This window comes from Mustela lutreola, chromosome 7, assembly GCF_030435805.1.
Source record: "Mustela lutreola isolate mMusLut2 chromosome 7, mMusLut2.pri, whole genome shotgun sequence".
Classification (NCBI taxonomy): Eukaryota; Metazoa; Chordata; class Mammalia; order Carnivora; family Mustelidae; genus Mustela; species Mustela lutreola.
The window spans coordinates 8359492-8373869 of record NC_081296.1 but is presented as its reverse complement, the minus strand read 5'-3'; the positions used below and the strand labels follow the sequence as shown (position 1 = coordinate 8373869).

Genomic DNA, 14378 nt, shown 5'->3' with positions numbered 1-14378 from the left:
ATAAGGTCCCACTGAGTTAAGGCAAAATATGTACCACCAAAAAGAAAAAAAAAAGTTTATAAGAAAAGTTTAATATTTACATTTAAATATTATATATTTGACATTTAAATTCCTATAAAAAAAACTTGGGGTCGACCTCCTCTTTCTGGCACTTCGCAGTAATTTTAGCTTATGCTTCTTTCTGTGAGCCTTTGCATATACAAGCTCCCCTAACATCACTTTGTTTTGCTCCCTCAGTCTGAAGGAAGTGCAAATAACCATTACAGCAAAGTGGACTTTGTGTCCCAGGTGATGAGCCCAAATACTAGGTTTTTACCCCAGGACCTCTGTTCAGAGGAAAGCCGCCTCTGGCCAGACTTTTTTTTCCATAAGATGGGGTGGGGGTGGGGGAGCAGATAGGTTTTCTTTATGGTGGTACTTCTCAGCTGTTTACATAGCTCATGAATTGTCAAGAAGGGGATTTAGAAACTTTTCCTAAGCTTAAGTGTGTATCACTTAGGGGACCCTCCATACTCCCCTTAGAGCACCCTAGAAAGATAGGAGGGTGTGATCCAGCCCAGCCCCTCTCCACCTCTGCTCGCTTTTTGGTAGAGGGCCTATGTAACCAAGGGGTTTGGGGTTTGATCTAATGGGAAACGCTTGGGCGCCTGGGTGGCTCAGTGGGTTAAGCCACTGCCTTCGGCTCAGGTCATGATCTCAGGGTCCTGGGATCAAGTCCCGCATCGGGCTCTCTGCTCAGCAGGGAGCCTGCTTCCTCCTCTCTCTCTCTGCCTGCCTCTCTGCCTACTTGTGATGTCTCTCTGTCAAATAAATAAATAAAACCTTTAAAAAAAAAAAAAAAGAAAGAAATGGACACCAAAATCATCTTTGGTGTGTAAAGTGTTACAGTTTCCATAGCATGAGTGACAGAAAGTGGCTATTTAAGAAAATAGACCCCCCTGAATATATCTAGCCCCCTTTAATATATATATATATATATATATATATATATATCTTTAATGGGAAGCGCTCAAGAGTTTTAAATTGGGGAGTATCCAATTTGCATTAGAAAGAATACTTAAGGGCGCCTGGGTGGATCAGTTGGTTAAGCATCTGCCTTCAGCTCAGGTCATGATCCCAGGACCCTAGGATCGAGTCCCACGTGGGGCTCCTTGCTCAACAGGGAGTCTGCCTCTCCCTCTTTACCTGGCTTGTGCTCTCTGTCACTCTCGCAAATAAAGAAATATAATCTTTAAAAAATTAATTAATTAAAAATACTGAAGATGTAATGGATGGCTGTAAAGGAGGGAAGAACAACCAGAGAGTCCAGTTAAGAGGTTGCTGTGTGGTGGCAAATTCAGGCAAGAATTGGTGATGGTTCACTATTCAGATGGTTCAGAATAGTGCCTGGAACCCAAAATATTTGTGCAAAAAAATGAGAAAAGTGATAGTCCTGGAAGGCAAGGGACTCCAAAGCATTTCACGAAGAGAGTAACCATATATGCTGAAGAAACATGAATCAAAGGATGTCCACATCTTTTTTAAAGGAGGGAAGGTTTAGGGTTTTTTTTTTTTTTTTTAAGATTTTACTTATTTGAGAGAAAGAGAATGAGAGAGAGAGCACGAGATGGGGAAGGTCAGAGGGAGAAGCCTCACTGCTGAGTAGGGAGCCCAAGGCAGGACACCATCCAACGACTCCAGAATCACAACCTGAGCCGAAAACTGTCGCTTAACCAACTGAGCCACCCAGGCGCCCAAGAAGGGAGTTTCTAAAGCGTCCTCTAGATTTAGGCACACGGGATAGTCTAGAATGACAGGTTGGACTGAGTTCGGTGGAGGTGGCCATCAGAAGTCAGAGTGTAGGGACACGCATAGGAGGAGCGGTGAAGGAGCTCTGTGATGAGGCCCTTTTGTTACTCAGCACAGCAGGCTGCGCGCTGTTCGCCGCTGTCGCTCCCGAGCGCGGACGCGCCTCAACACGGGTCACTAAAACACTGAAGGCAGGCGAGCAGGTACTTGTCCCCGAAGGCAGACTTGGCCAAATTCCCGACTCGCCCCCCGGGTTCGAGATAGGATAGGATGAGACGTATGTGAAGCGGCGAGGAAGCGGAAGGGCTACAAGTCCCAGCTGCTGCCCCCGGGAGCGGCCGCAGAGCTGCAGCGGGGACCGCAGAGCCACCACCTCCAGACCCCCGGGTACGCGCGTCGGCCGGGCGCACAAGATGGCCTCTGCCCGCGCCCGAGTGGGTGTGGTTCCGGGGAAGCCCCGCCCCCAGAACGCTGCTCCAATGGGGGCCGCCCTCGTGTCCATGGCGACGGCGGCGGCGGCGGCTGCTGGCTTGCTGTAGGAGGTGCCGCCGCCGCCGCCGGGACCTCTGAACTAGGAGCGAACCCCGGAAGGGGGGGGCGGGCTCCCCCTCGCGATCGGCGGGAACAGCCAGTCCTGTGCAACAAGGAGGCGGTCCCGGACGCCCAGGGACGCCCGGGAAGGAGCAGAAGCCGGGCGAAGGGTGGACATGAGCGACCACCTGAGTCCAGCCTCGGACCGCTAGGGGCGGACCCAGCAGCCCCCACCCCCTCCTCAGAATCTCGGGTGGGCAGTGCCCGCCAGGGGCTCTTCCTCCGCCAGCAGAGCCCAAGGGGTCTTAGTCATCAAGTGCCAGGGTGTACACATGGAGAAACTGAATCATGGGGACAGGGAAAGGGCCGGCTTAGGCCACCTTAGGTTTTCAGCTCCATTTTAAAATCCAAGGTCCCCCAAGAGCCCAGCCATCCCCTCCTTCCCATTCAGGAATAAAAAAGTCATGGTCATGGCCCTGCCAGCTCTGTCCAGCTTCTACGTGCACCCCAGCGTGTTGTATGGAGGGGCGATCTTGGATAATCAGGACTTGTCGGGGAAGCCAACAGTTCACAGGCATTCCCCTGCCCCCATTACCTACATGGAAACCATCCCCTTCTGCAGTGGGATTGTTCTGTAGGGGCGGCAACGTTCCCCTGTAACACCATGAATGAGATCCTTTGCGTGGACTCCCGCAGGCCTTCCTGGACCTGGAGGAAGGAAGCTGGGACACATATTTCACACTCACCCCTCTCCCCTCAGAACCTAAGAGGATGGAGCCAAATACCTGTAAGACCAGCGAATCGGAGGAAGACTACGTTGAGGAAGAGGAATCCGAGGAGGAGTGTGTTCAAGGAGAAGCTACCCTCCCTTCTGACTCTCCTCAGCAGAAGCTCTCAAAGGCTGACTATAAGGAATTTGGGGATGGAGTGTCCTTATCTATTGTAGCCAAGAAAATCCCAAAGAAAATCATAGCCCCAACTGACTCAGATGACTTAGAAGTCGGGAGGAGAAAGAGAAGGCGGAAACGCAGGTAACAGACAGGTGCCTGGGTCCCCTCACCTGCCTGGCTGCAGAAGAGAGTCACCCCTTGGCCTCCCTTCAGCAGTTGTGGGGCGAGGGGGGTCTTCCCTTTAATCTGCAAAAGAGGACAGGCAGTACAGGAACATCGTTAACCTTTTGGTACTACAAAAACACAAAATTCAGAACCATTTGAGCTGGCTTGGTTTGCATTTTCAGCCCATTTCTATCATCCTGGTCTTCAAGTGGCTTTTAGAGACAATGAATTGCATTGTAGATGTGTCGGGTACCTGGAAGCCCCAGGTCTGTCCTTTATCCCCCTCTGCCTGATTTCTACTATTCCTCCCTTCCAGACCCCTGGCCATCAACTTGACCAACTGCAAGTATGAGAGCGGTAAGCACCCAGCTCGTTCACACACCACTATTCATAGGAGGGCACCTGCAGCTTTTGCTCTCGGGATGGTCCCCAGTCAGGGTCCCAATCCCCAGAATCTTGTTCAGCTGGCCTATAGCCAGTACTGAGCTACTAGCAGCTGAGACATCATTGTTCTGGCTTGTCTTAGTGGTAGCGGAAAAAGCGACTGAAGGTCACCATTGCTCTCCCTTTCCCAGATTTTACTGTAATTGACATGAGAACAGGTCAATATGGTTGTGGTCCCCTCCCCCAAGGAAGCCCTTGAGGGGGCTTGAGGAATTAAAAGAAAAAAATCAACAGCTAGGTCAGCTATCTTTTCATCTCCTCCTGTGCCCACTGCCATCTGGGCCAGGGGCCACCCCGTGTGGGAGGTGCCAGTGTGACCCCTCTGGAGGGTCGGCTCTGCAGGTCAGAAACCACCCCAATTGAGAGAAAGAAGACTCACAGGAGCAGAGAGCCAGGCTCTAGTTTTCTCTGTCACGGATTTTGGAAGGGCCCTGACAGCCTCATGAACTTGGAATTGTCACATGGTAATTAAGCTGCAGCATTGGAGGTAAGAGCCACTGCCGTCTTCAACCCACTCTGTGGTCAAGTCTGTTCCTTATCTGACCCAGCTACAATCCCCAGGCTTACCGCTAGTGTCCCGGCTGGCACCACTGACCTCCCTCTCTCCACAGTGCGTCGGGCAGCCCAAATGTGTGGCCTGAAGGAGGTGGGGGAAGATGAGGAATGGACTGTGTACTGGACAGACTGCTCTGTCTCACTGGAACGAGTCATGGACATGAAAAGGTTTCAGGTACAACCTCTGGACCCCAGCCTAAAAGGGGCCATGGTCCCTGAATGAGTCCTCTCCCCCTTCTGCTCGGGCAGATGAGGCTGCCACTCTCTGTGGCTGTCTCCCTGGGCAGAGCGGGAAAGGCCATGGCCAGGGCTTCTGCTCCCCTGGAAAAATTCTCCTCTTGGGTTTCTGGAACTTCTATTATAGGAAGGAAGGATCTGCTGGGCACTATTTGCCTGGAGGCATCCGTGCCCACCTGGCACCCTTGAGAGCAGGTGAGCCCACCTAAGAGGAAGGCAGCTTCAGTGCTCACAGCCAGGTGGGCAGAGTGATCGGCTTCTAAGCAGCTTAGCCGAGCATTGGCATCCACTGAGAGTCAGTGTGGGCCCCTGCATGGTAGCAAGGAAGTCAGGAAAGATGCGTCCACAAAAAGATCATAGCCTCTTCGTGGCATTGTTGTTATCCTCTAATTGGGTTTTTTGAAAAAAAAAAAAAAAAAGATTTTATTTTTTTTTAAAGATTTTATTTATTTATCTGACAGAGAGATCACAAGTAGGCAGAGAGGCAGGCAGAGAGAGAGGGGGAAGCAGGCTCCCTGCTGAGCAGAGAGCCCGATGCGGGACTCGATTCCAGGACCCTGAGATCATGACCCGAGCCGAAGGCAGAGGTCCAATCCACCGAGCCACCCAGGCGCCCCTCCCATGCACCAATTCTTATAGGACACATGTCCAGTGGTCTGGGGGATGTTATAAGGCAGCTAGAAGGCCCAGAGTCCTGGTGAATCCTTCTTGCTGCCCCTCATTTCCCAACCGCAGTGTGGACTTGTGTTTTGGGCGAGGCCAAGGAGGAGGTTCTCACCTGCTTTAGGGAACCTTCCTTTTCTCCCTTAGGGTATTGGGTACAGGGATTACCCCCACTGTGACCTTTTTTTTTAAAAAAAGGTTTTATTGATTTGAGAGCAAGAGAGCACACAAGCAGGGGGGAGGAGCAGGGGGAGAGGGAGAATCAGGCTCGCTGCTGAGTGGGGAGCCTGACACAGGGCTCAATCCCAGGACCCGAGATTATGACGTGAGCTGAAGGCAGATGTTTAACCAACTTAGACACCGAGGCGCCCCCCACCACACTTAAGAGAGAGAAAGAGAGTGCATGCATGTGCTTGTGGGCAGGGGTGAGGAGCAGAGGGAGAGTGAAAGAATCTTAAGCAGCCTCCATGCCCAGCACGGAGCCCAATGAGGGGCTCAATCTCAGGACCCTGAGATCATGACCTGAGCTGAAATCAAGTCAGACACCTAATTGGCTGAGCCACCCAGGCACCTTGTCCACTGTGATTTCTACTTTGACTTTCCCAATCCTCCCGGCATGCCCAAGGCCCCAGGGACTGCTGCTTGCTTGGCTGGTGGGGGTCGTTAACCAACTGACTCTGTTTCAGAAAATCAACCACTTCCCTGGCATGACCGAAATCTGCCGCAAAGATCTGCTGGCTCGGAACCTCAACCGCATGCAGAAACTCTATCCTACCGAGTACAACATCTTCCCCCGCACCTGGTGTCTCCCTGCAGAGTGAGTGAGCCCCCCACTGCCTAGGCTCATGTCCTCGGGTAGGAAAGGTTTCACCATCTCAGTTCCCTCCAGACTCTGGCCTTGTGACCTAGAAAGTCTCAAGGGATGAGAGTTTCAGTTGGTCTAAGAAAAGAAGGTCTGAGACAGACGCTCCAGGAAAAGCGTGGACGGGAGCAGAGCTCCATGGGGCCTGGCTCAGCTGTGATGCACAGAACCCTTCTTCTTTTTTTTTTTTTTTTAAGATTTTATTTTTTTATTTGACAGACAGAGATCACAAGCAGGTAGAGAGAGAGAGAGGAGGAAGCAGGCTCCCCACTGGGCAGAGAGCCCGATGGGCTCAATCCCAGAACCCTGGGACCATGACCTGAGCCAAAGGCAGAGGCTTTAACCCACTGAGCCATCCAGGTGCCCTGCACAGAACCCTTCTGACCAGCCTCTCTTTGCACGTAGCTTTGGGGACTTCCAATCCTATGGTCGTCAGCGAAAAACTCGCACCTATATCTGCAAACCGGACAGCGGCTGCCAGGGACGGGGCATCTTCATCACCCGAAACCCCCGGGAGATCAAGCCGGGAGAGCATATGATCTGCCAGCAATACATCTCCAAGGTGAAGGGTGCCTCAGGACCACCAGGACCCTCCCCAAGCCCTGGGGTGCCTCGTCTCTCCCAGTGCCAGAGAGGAAGCCAGCCTGCCCATTGGCGCCTACCCTTCCTGCTGCTTCCCCTCACCTCAGAGGCAGCTCAGAGTCAATCTTCAGAGCAAGCCTTTCTGGGTCTGAATCTGAGTTTTCCCACTTCTTAAATGTGTGATCTTGGGCCATTTCTTACTCTTTCTGTGCCTTAGTTTCTTCATCTGTTGAATGAGAGTGATAACAGTAACTATTTTATGCTTCATACTGTTAATTATGAAAATTAAATGAGGTATTCTGATTTGAAACGCTTACAACAGTGCATGGGATAGAACGAGCACTTCAAAGGTTTTCTTCCCTGGTGGGTGTGCGTGCTTTCAGCCCTTCCTCATCGATGGCTTCAAGTTTGATATGCGGATCTATGTCCTGATCACGTCCTGTGACCCTCTTCGGATCTTCATGTATGAGGAGGGCCTGGCCCGCTTTGCCACTATGCCCTATGTGGAGCCCAGCCACAGCAACCTGGTAAGGCGCCAGCTGGCAGTCCGGCGGGTGGGCAGGACGGCACCCTCCTCTCATGAGCACTGAGGTTCCGCGGAGAAACCAAGTAGAGGGGCTTGGTTTCATGGTCACCCGTGAACCCTGGCCCCTGGCCGGGAGGAGAGCAGCCAGGGGGCGGTGAGTGCTACCAGGCTCCTTCCAGGAGGAGCCTGGACTGCCCCTTTCCCCAGGAGCTTGCTGGACAGTTCGTAGGAGGAGACGGATGGGAGATGAGCTGTCCTGGGGAGGGATGGGTGATCAAAAGGCAATAAAGGGCTAGAGACAGGGTGCTGGAGGGAAGCAGTCTGAGCCACGGGGCCACTCTCTTCCCAGGATGATGTCTGCATGCACCTGACCAACTACGCTATCAACAAACACAATGAGAATTTTGTCCGGGATGATGCTATGGGCAGTAAGAGGTACTCCCTACTCTGATGGCTCTTCAGCTTACGGTCTCAGCAGCCCTCAGCAGCCCCCAAACTGAGCCGGCCCTTGGGAGGCCAAATGCTCAGGAAAACCATCTTTACAGACCCCTGTCCTGTGCCCAACCGCTAAGTGCGGCCCCACCCCCCACCCTGATCAGTAAGCCCCGCTCCACGCTCCCATGCAGGCACCCGGAAGTAGGGGTAGTGGTAGGGACCATCCTGCCTGCGGCCCAGCCCCACTGGTGTAGAAATGGGTGGTCCTCTGAGCACTGGGCCTCGCAGGAAGCTGTCCACACTCAACGCCTGGCTGCGAGAACACGGCTACGACCCTGGAGAGCTGTGGGCGGACATCGAGGACATCATCATCAAAACCATCATCTCAGCCCATTCTGTTCTTCGCCACAACTACCGAACCTGTTTTCCCCAATATCTGAGCGGAGGTACATGTGCCTGTTTTGAGATCCTTGGTTTTGACATCTTGCTGGACCACAGGCTGAAGCCCTGGCTGCTGGAGGTGAGGAATGTCTTTTGGGCTTTGCAGAACCAAGATCCAGAGGCCGCCCTGAACGGGATGCCTGGCACATACGTGCACTCAGTTGGTGGAAGAGAGAATGGGGGAGGTGGTGGCACTGGGGTGGGGATGTAGATCTCTCCACTTTTGACCCGATGAGTCAAATCTGAGTGGTCTCTGGCCACCGGTCCAGGATTTGAATCCCAAGTGTTCCTCATGTAATCTTTCTCTTTAGGGACACTGTATCTCTAGAATCAGGCTGTCCGGGTATCAGAGGGATCTCTGTGGCACAGTCCTGTGGCCCTGGGAGTCAGAAACACCCCGCCTCCTTGGCTGAGGCCTCTGCAGGGGGAGATTTCTTGACTATACCCTCAGTCAGGTCTCCAGGAGACCACGCCTGCTTCGGTGGTCTGGGAACAGGGCGGATAAGGACTCCTCCTGGCAGGTAAACCACTCTCCAAGCTTCACCACCGACTCCCGCCTCGATCGAGAAGTGAAGGATGCGCTTCTCTGCGATGCCATGACCCTTGTCAACCTCCGAGGCTGTGACAAAAGGAAGGTGATGGAGGAGGACAAGCGGCGAGTCAAGGAGCGGCTTTTCCAGTACCACCAGCAGCCACGGGAAGCGAGGTGCTCCAGGTGTCTGAGCTGTCTTGTTACCACTGGCCTGGCTGGCGTACGAGTGCTGCTTTAGTGTATGAGTGCTTCTTTAGGTGGGGAAGGTGGCCTAGGGCTGATAGGCTACAAAGAATAACTTTTTTCTGCAGAGATAATATGATACATATCACAGATAATATGTTCAAAATTCAAAAGAGACTGTGAATAATCTCTTAATTCTTCTGTAGCTACCGTATCCCCCCGGAGGAGCCAATCTCTGTTTCTTGGGTCACTTCTGTTCCTTAGGTCACGTGTGTACTTGGATAAATATTTAATGCATACATACCTACACACACACACACACACACACACACAGACTGCTCTCCTCCCTTTACCCAGGCAATAGTGTAACTTTCACATTCTCTGTCCCATGCTTAGCAGTGTCATTTGTAGCTATTTCAAATTAGCACATAAGGAGCTTTATGTGGCCTGATGGGCTGTTTGTTCTTGCTTTTTTTTTTTTTTTAATCAAAGCTCCTCTAGAAAGTTTATAATGAAACAGAAAGCAGTCTAGTCATTCCATAATAAGGGGTTGTTGAAATCAGTCTTTTTTACCCACTGTTGCTTTCATTATAAGATGGGTTACAAACACGGCAATTTGTTGCTGACACTAAATTATAATGTTAATAATACATACGAATGAGTGAGTAGGTTTAGAATTATTCCCGTAACAACATCACTCTTCACCACCTGCATTCCAATGGGCAGGGCCAGTGTGTATTCGATCTGTCATGATATCCTGAGGGCCTGGAACACGTAGGCACTCAAATGTGTGAACGGAGGGAAGTAGAACTGTAAATACAGTGGGTATTCCCACAGCGGGACTGCACACATGACTGCAGGAATCGTGTCCTTCAGTGGGGGAAAGGGCTGAAAACTACTGGACTTTTTTTTTTTAAAGATTTTGTTTATTTGACAGACAGAGATCACAAGTAGGCAGAGAGGCAGGCAGAGAGAGAGGGGGAAGGGGAAGCAGGCTCCCCACTGAGCAGAGAGCCCAATGCAGGGCTTGATCCCAGGACCCTGGGATCACGACCTGAGCCGAAGGCAGAGGCTTAACCCACTGAGCCACCCAGGCACCCCAACTACTGGTCTTATTAAGCAAACATATAGCCTGGCTGGTTCAGTGGGTGGACTGTGTGACTCTTGTTCTCAGGGTTTTGAGTTTGAGCCTCAGGTTGGGTGTAGAGATTACTTAAAAATAAAATCTTGGGTGCCTGGGGGGGCTCAGTCAGTTAAGCATCTGCCTTCGGCTCAGGTCATGACCCCAGAATCCAGAATCGAGCCCCACATCAGGCTCCCTGCTCGTTGGGAAGCCTGCTTCTCCCTCTCCCCCTAACTGTGTTCCTGCTCTTGCTATCCCTCTGTCAAATAAATAAATAAAAATAACCAAACAAAATCTTTTAAAAAAATAAGGAACAAAAGTACAATCATAGAATCACTTGAATACTAGGCAGCCATTTAAAAATGTTGCTGTATGATCCCATTTTTGTCTGAAAGAAGAAAGGAAGGGAGGATTAAAGAAAGAGCAAGGTAGTTAGGAGCAAAGCTAGGATTCAGACTCAGGGGTCCTGCCCAAGTCCATCAAGTCCATGCTCATAACAGTATGATTATGGGACATTTGGTCTTTTTGTGCTTCTGCATTTTCTGTAATTAACATAGATTATAATCAGAAACCCAAAAGATGGTGGTAACTTAGGAGTGCTAGCTAGTATGAGGGGACCCCTTTGCACTTAAGATGAAAACCAGATTTCTGGGGCACCCGGATGGCTCAATCATTAAGCAGCTGCCTCAGCTCCGGTCATGATCCTAGCATCCTGGGATTGAGCCCTGCATTGGGCTCCCTGCTCGGCGGGGAGTCTGCTTCTCCTTCTCCCATTCCCGATGCTGTTTCTCCTCTCTCACTGTGTCTCTCTCTGTCAAATAAATAAAATCTTCAAAGAAAGAAAGAAAAGAAAAGAAACAGGGAGGAAGGAAGGAAGGAAGGAAACAAACCAGATTTCTGAAAGTCAAGCCTCTATTTTCATGGCTACACACAGGTGGGATTGGCCAGAGGCCTTGGCAGCTTTCCCTATGTGGGCCATGGACAGAAAGGCCGTGAAGCTAGCGGGAGATCCTCAAAGCTTTGGCTAGCCTTCCTTCCCCCACTGAACATTCTCAAAGCCCTCCTGACTCACTCTGAGCCTGGTTTCCATAGGCGAGAACAACTTGAGTCATCCCATGCCGCAATACTGGACCAGGAACGCTATGAGGATTCCCACCTCGGGGGATACCGGCGGATCTACCCTGGGCCCGACACGGAGAAGTACGCACCTTTCTTCAAGCACAATGGCTCCCTCTTCCAGGAGACTGCTGCTTCCAAGGCCAGAGAGGAGTGTGCCAGGTACTTTGCCTTGCATTCTCCTCTGTCCACTTGGGCGGAGCTTATCCTGAAGCTGAATTGCTCCCCAGCAGGGCAGAGAGGAAGCCAACACTTGAGCAAAGAGGAATGGGGTCTTATGTCCTATCAGACTCTTAGTAACTTCGTTTCCCTTTAGTAGGCTCCCCGACTTCCTCCTCATTCTTCTCCTGTCCCCCCCTCCACTCTCCCATACCCTGTCTCCCTCACCCTGCTTCTCCCCAGTACACTTTCTCCAGTGTCTGAAGCGGCTATGTCTTGTCAGGCAACAACTGGAAGAGATCCGCCTTAAGCAGGAACAGCAGGAGAACTCAGGCAGTAAGAGGCGAAAGGAAAACAGGGACCAGAACCAGGGTGAATCCGCAGGGGAGAAGAGCCGACCCAGGGCCGGGCTCCGGGGACTTTCCACCCACTTGGCTTATAGGAACCGGCCCCGAGAGAAAGAGGTATCAGGGGTTTGGTAGCTCTCGCCTTTCTGTAGGAGATGGGTTGGGACTCCTAGAGAAGGGAATCTTTGCTGTCCTCTCCTCCTCCTGCATAAGGGAGTGAGGAGTTCCTAATGAGTATATTGGATCTGACGTGGTGGACCAGGAGGTGAGAGAACGGATAGCAAAGGGCACCTTCCACTAGGGTCAGGGAAGGGAACGGGGCGGGGGGGTTGCAGTGGGCAGGAGTCCCCCAGTCATGATGGCATGGGACTCCCCCTTGGAGATCTTGAAATCATCTCTCATGTACTTTACAGCTGCTTCCCGCGCACCTGGATACCATGCATCCTCAAGAGATTGTGGAAGAGGAGGAGCTCGAGCGCATGAAAGCCCTGCTCCAGAGGGAGAACCTCATCCGAAGCCTGGGTATTGTAGAGCAGCTCACCCGCATGCTGCACCCCAGCCGCCAGGGCCAGAAAAAACTTCATGAGTACCTGGTGAGGGTCCCTACGCAGCCTCTCACAGAACACGGGAAAACGGGCTGCAGCAGCACACGGTGGTGGTCACAGCACAGGCGGCTAATGTGATGGTATCTGGCGCGCAGCCCGGGAGAGCAGAGTATGCTGGGTGTTGGGAAAGGGTCTCTTGGTTCCTTCTGCATTTGTCCCCCGGCTCCCTTGTTTGTGGTAATGACGTCTGGCCCAGTGCAGCTGCCACCCTTCTCCTAAGAGACCTGTTCTCTATGTTCCAGTCTTGCAATAACCCCAAACTCACGACTGACAAGAACAAGGCCACCCCCCTCGGTGGCTTCTGTGTAATCTCTCCCTAGCACTGCCAGTACCACGGCTCTAACGGGCGATAAGTAAACAGACTTGGGCCAACAGAACAGCTGCCGCATTCACTATTCCCTGGGCTAGTAGCAAGCCTACTGAGTCCTCAGTTTTGGCTGGGCCCCAAAGGAGTTAACGGGTTAAATAGTGGCCACAGCCTACAAGAGATGTTTCAGTCACCTATCTTCTCACACCGTTCCATCCAGCCTCAAAAGAAATGTAAGGGGCTACTCTTCTCCTCTAGCCTAGATGCCACCAGGACGGGCTGTGCAGTCAGGAACTGCAATCTGTGAGTCTGGTCCCACTGGTCCTCCTGAGAAGGGCCGCAAAAGAGCAGGGCCCTCCTCATTTCCTGCATCCAGTTCGGGCCCACGAATTGGCGCCCAGGATCTTAGGGCCACTGCCAAGCATGAATGCTGCAATTCCACATCATTCCTGGTGCCACCTACAGCCCAAGAACTTCAACTGGATAGGAGATTCAGCAGCCATCGGCCCCTCTTCATTGTCAATGAAGACATCTGGAAGGCGCTATTTTTCCAGTGCCAGAGTCAGGCTCACTAGCCGTAAGTACACAATACCAGCTATGGTCACTCTGACTTGGGTAAATTCCCAGTAGCAAACATTACAGCTGGGATGTTCCCAAAATATAACATGGCACTTCCACCAGTGTGGGAGTGGGACAGGTAGTGGCTCCTGATAGAAATGGCAGAAGTACAGCCCCAGCACTCAACAAACCTAACAGGGAAACCGACAAGTACACACACAATTACAATGCAGCGTGGTATAGATGCTGGAGGGGAGCGTGGGATGCCATTCCTCTGTGTTGGTAACGGGGCAACAGGTGGTAAAGAGGTGAGGAACCTCCTGTGAATACCAACTCAGGGGACCCATGTTTCCACTGCAGAAGGCCAAGCCAACAGAAGGCTAGAAGCCATAAACAGAGCCCTGGCAGGATCAGTGTCATCCACTTTAACCCCAAAACAAGGCTATCTTCTGCAGCCAGAAAGAGTGGAAAGTGGCTCATGGACTGATTGTGCCTGCCCTCCGCGGTAGACTCTGAACACTGAGCACCCAAAGCCCATAATCTCACTCTCTGCCCTGCCTCTGCACCCCTGATGCTGCAGACCACCGCCCTCCTTGACCTCAGCCACCACCGGATGCAAGCCCAGCACAACCTCTCCTGGAGAGGCCCCTCGGGTTTCCAAAGGGGCGGAGGGCCTTCAATCTTTGCTAAATCAAAGACTGCCACCAAGCTTCAGTTTGGAAAGTCCTGGCCAGGAACCCTGTTTGCACAAAGCAAAACACAAAGACATCAAGAATTCCTCAATACCCTAAGATTATTTTCAGATCTGTAAAGACTAAAAGATGAAGAGGAGCCAGGGTCGGCCACGTACTCATCCCCGCCCTTCAAACCTTAGCCTGGATTTATAGCTAGGTGATGGGTCTGAACCCCAGGGGCGGCCCGGGGCTGGAGGTCATCCTGGCGACAAGAAGCCCCTTTCCCAGAGGAGCCGTGTGCCCAAGGCAGGGGTCTGTGGCCATCAGAGGACCGCCGAAGGAACGCCTTTAACGCCGCCGTGGCGGAGAGGCCGGCCTGGGCAGCCTTTGGGGTGGAGGGGCGGCTCTTGGCAAATGATTCCGTCTTTTTATTAAAGTTTATGGCGTTTTGCAGGAGCGTCCTCTACGTCATTCTGGCCCTTGCATTTCAGGCTCAATACTCTCCACATTCACAGCCGGGAAGGGCGGGGAGCGCACAGGTTCAAGCCCAGTCTCCCCGTCCTCGGCCAGAAGCAGGAGAGACTCGCGACCATCCTTGCTTCCGGTCCGCCCGTCCACTTCCGGCCCCGCCCCTAGGCTTCCGGTACTGCGCGTT

The 14378-nt window shown here is 52.2% G+C and overlaps 1 protein-coding gene across 1 annotated transcript; it reads left to right on the top strand.

Moving 5' to 3' along the window:
* The first annotated feature begins 2306 nt into the window (after positions 1–2306).
* Positions 2307–13558, top strand: TTLL13 (tubulin tyrosine ligase like 13). Its single transcript, XM_059179975.1, has 15 exons — positions 2307–2572; positions 3080–3350; positions 3691–3731; positions 4430–4548; positions 5960–6090; positions 6541–6697; positions 7101–7244; positions 7593–7678; positions 7967–8198; positions 8641–8834; positions 11050–11235; positions 11516–11696; positions 11993–12172; positions 12750–13068; positions 13410–13558. The coding sequence occupies exons 2-15, from the start codon at positions 3091–3093 to the stop codon at positions 13556–13558; spliced, it is 2379 nt and encodes a 792-aa protein (XP_059035958.1). The 5' UTR covers positions 2307–2572; positions 3080–3090.
* The last annotated feature ends 820 nt before the right edge of the window (positions 13559–14378 follow it).

Excerpts from the sequence above, each read along its gene's own strand:
- TTLL13 (XM_059179975.1), top strand. The coding sequence starts at position 3,091 with ATGGAGCCAAATACCTGTAAGACCAGCGAATCGGAGGAAGACTACGTT. Across the intron at positions 7,245-7,592 it reads AGCCCAGCCACAGCAACCTG|GATGATGTCTGCATGCACCT; the intron begins GTAAGGCGCCAG and ends CTCTCTTCCCAG. Across the intron at positions 11,697-11,992 it reads ACCGGCCCCGAGAGAAAGAG|CTGCTTCCCGCGCACCTGGA; the intron begins GTATCAGGGGTT and ends TGTACTTTACAG.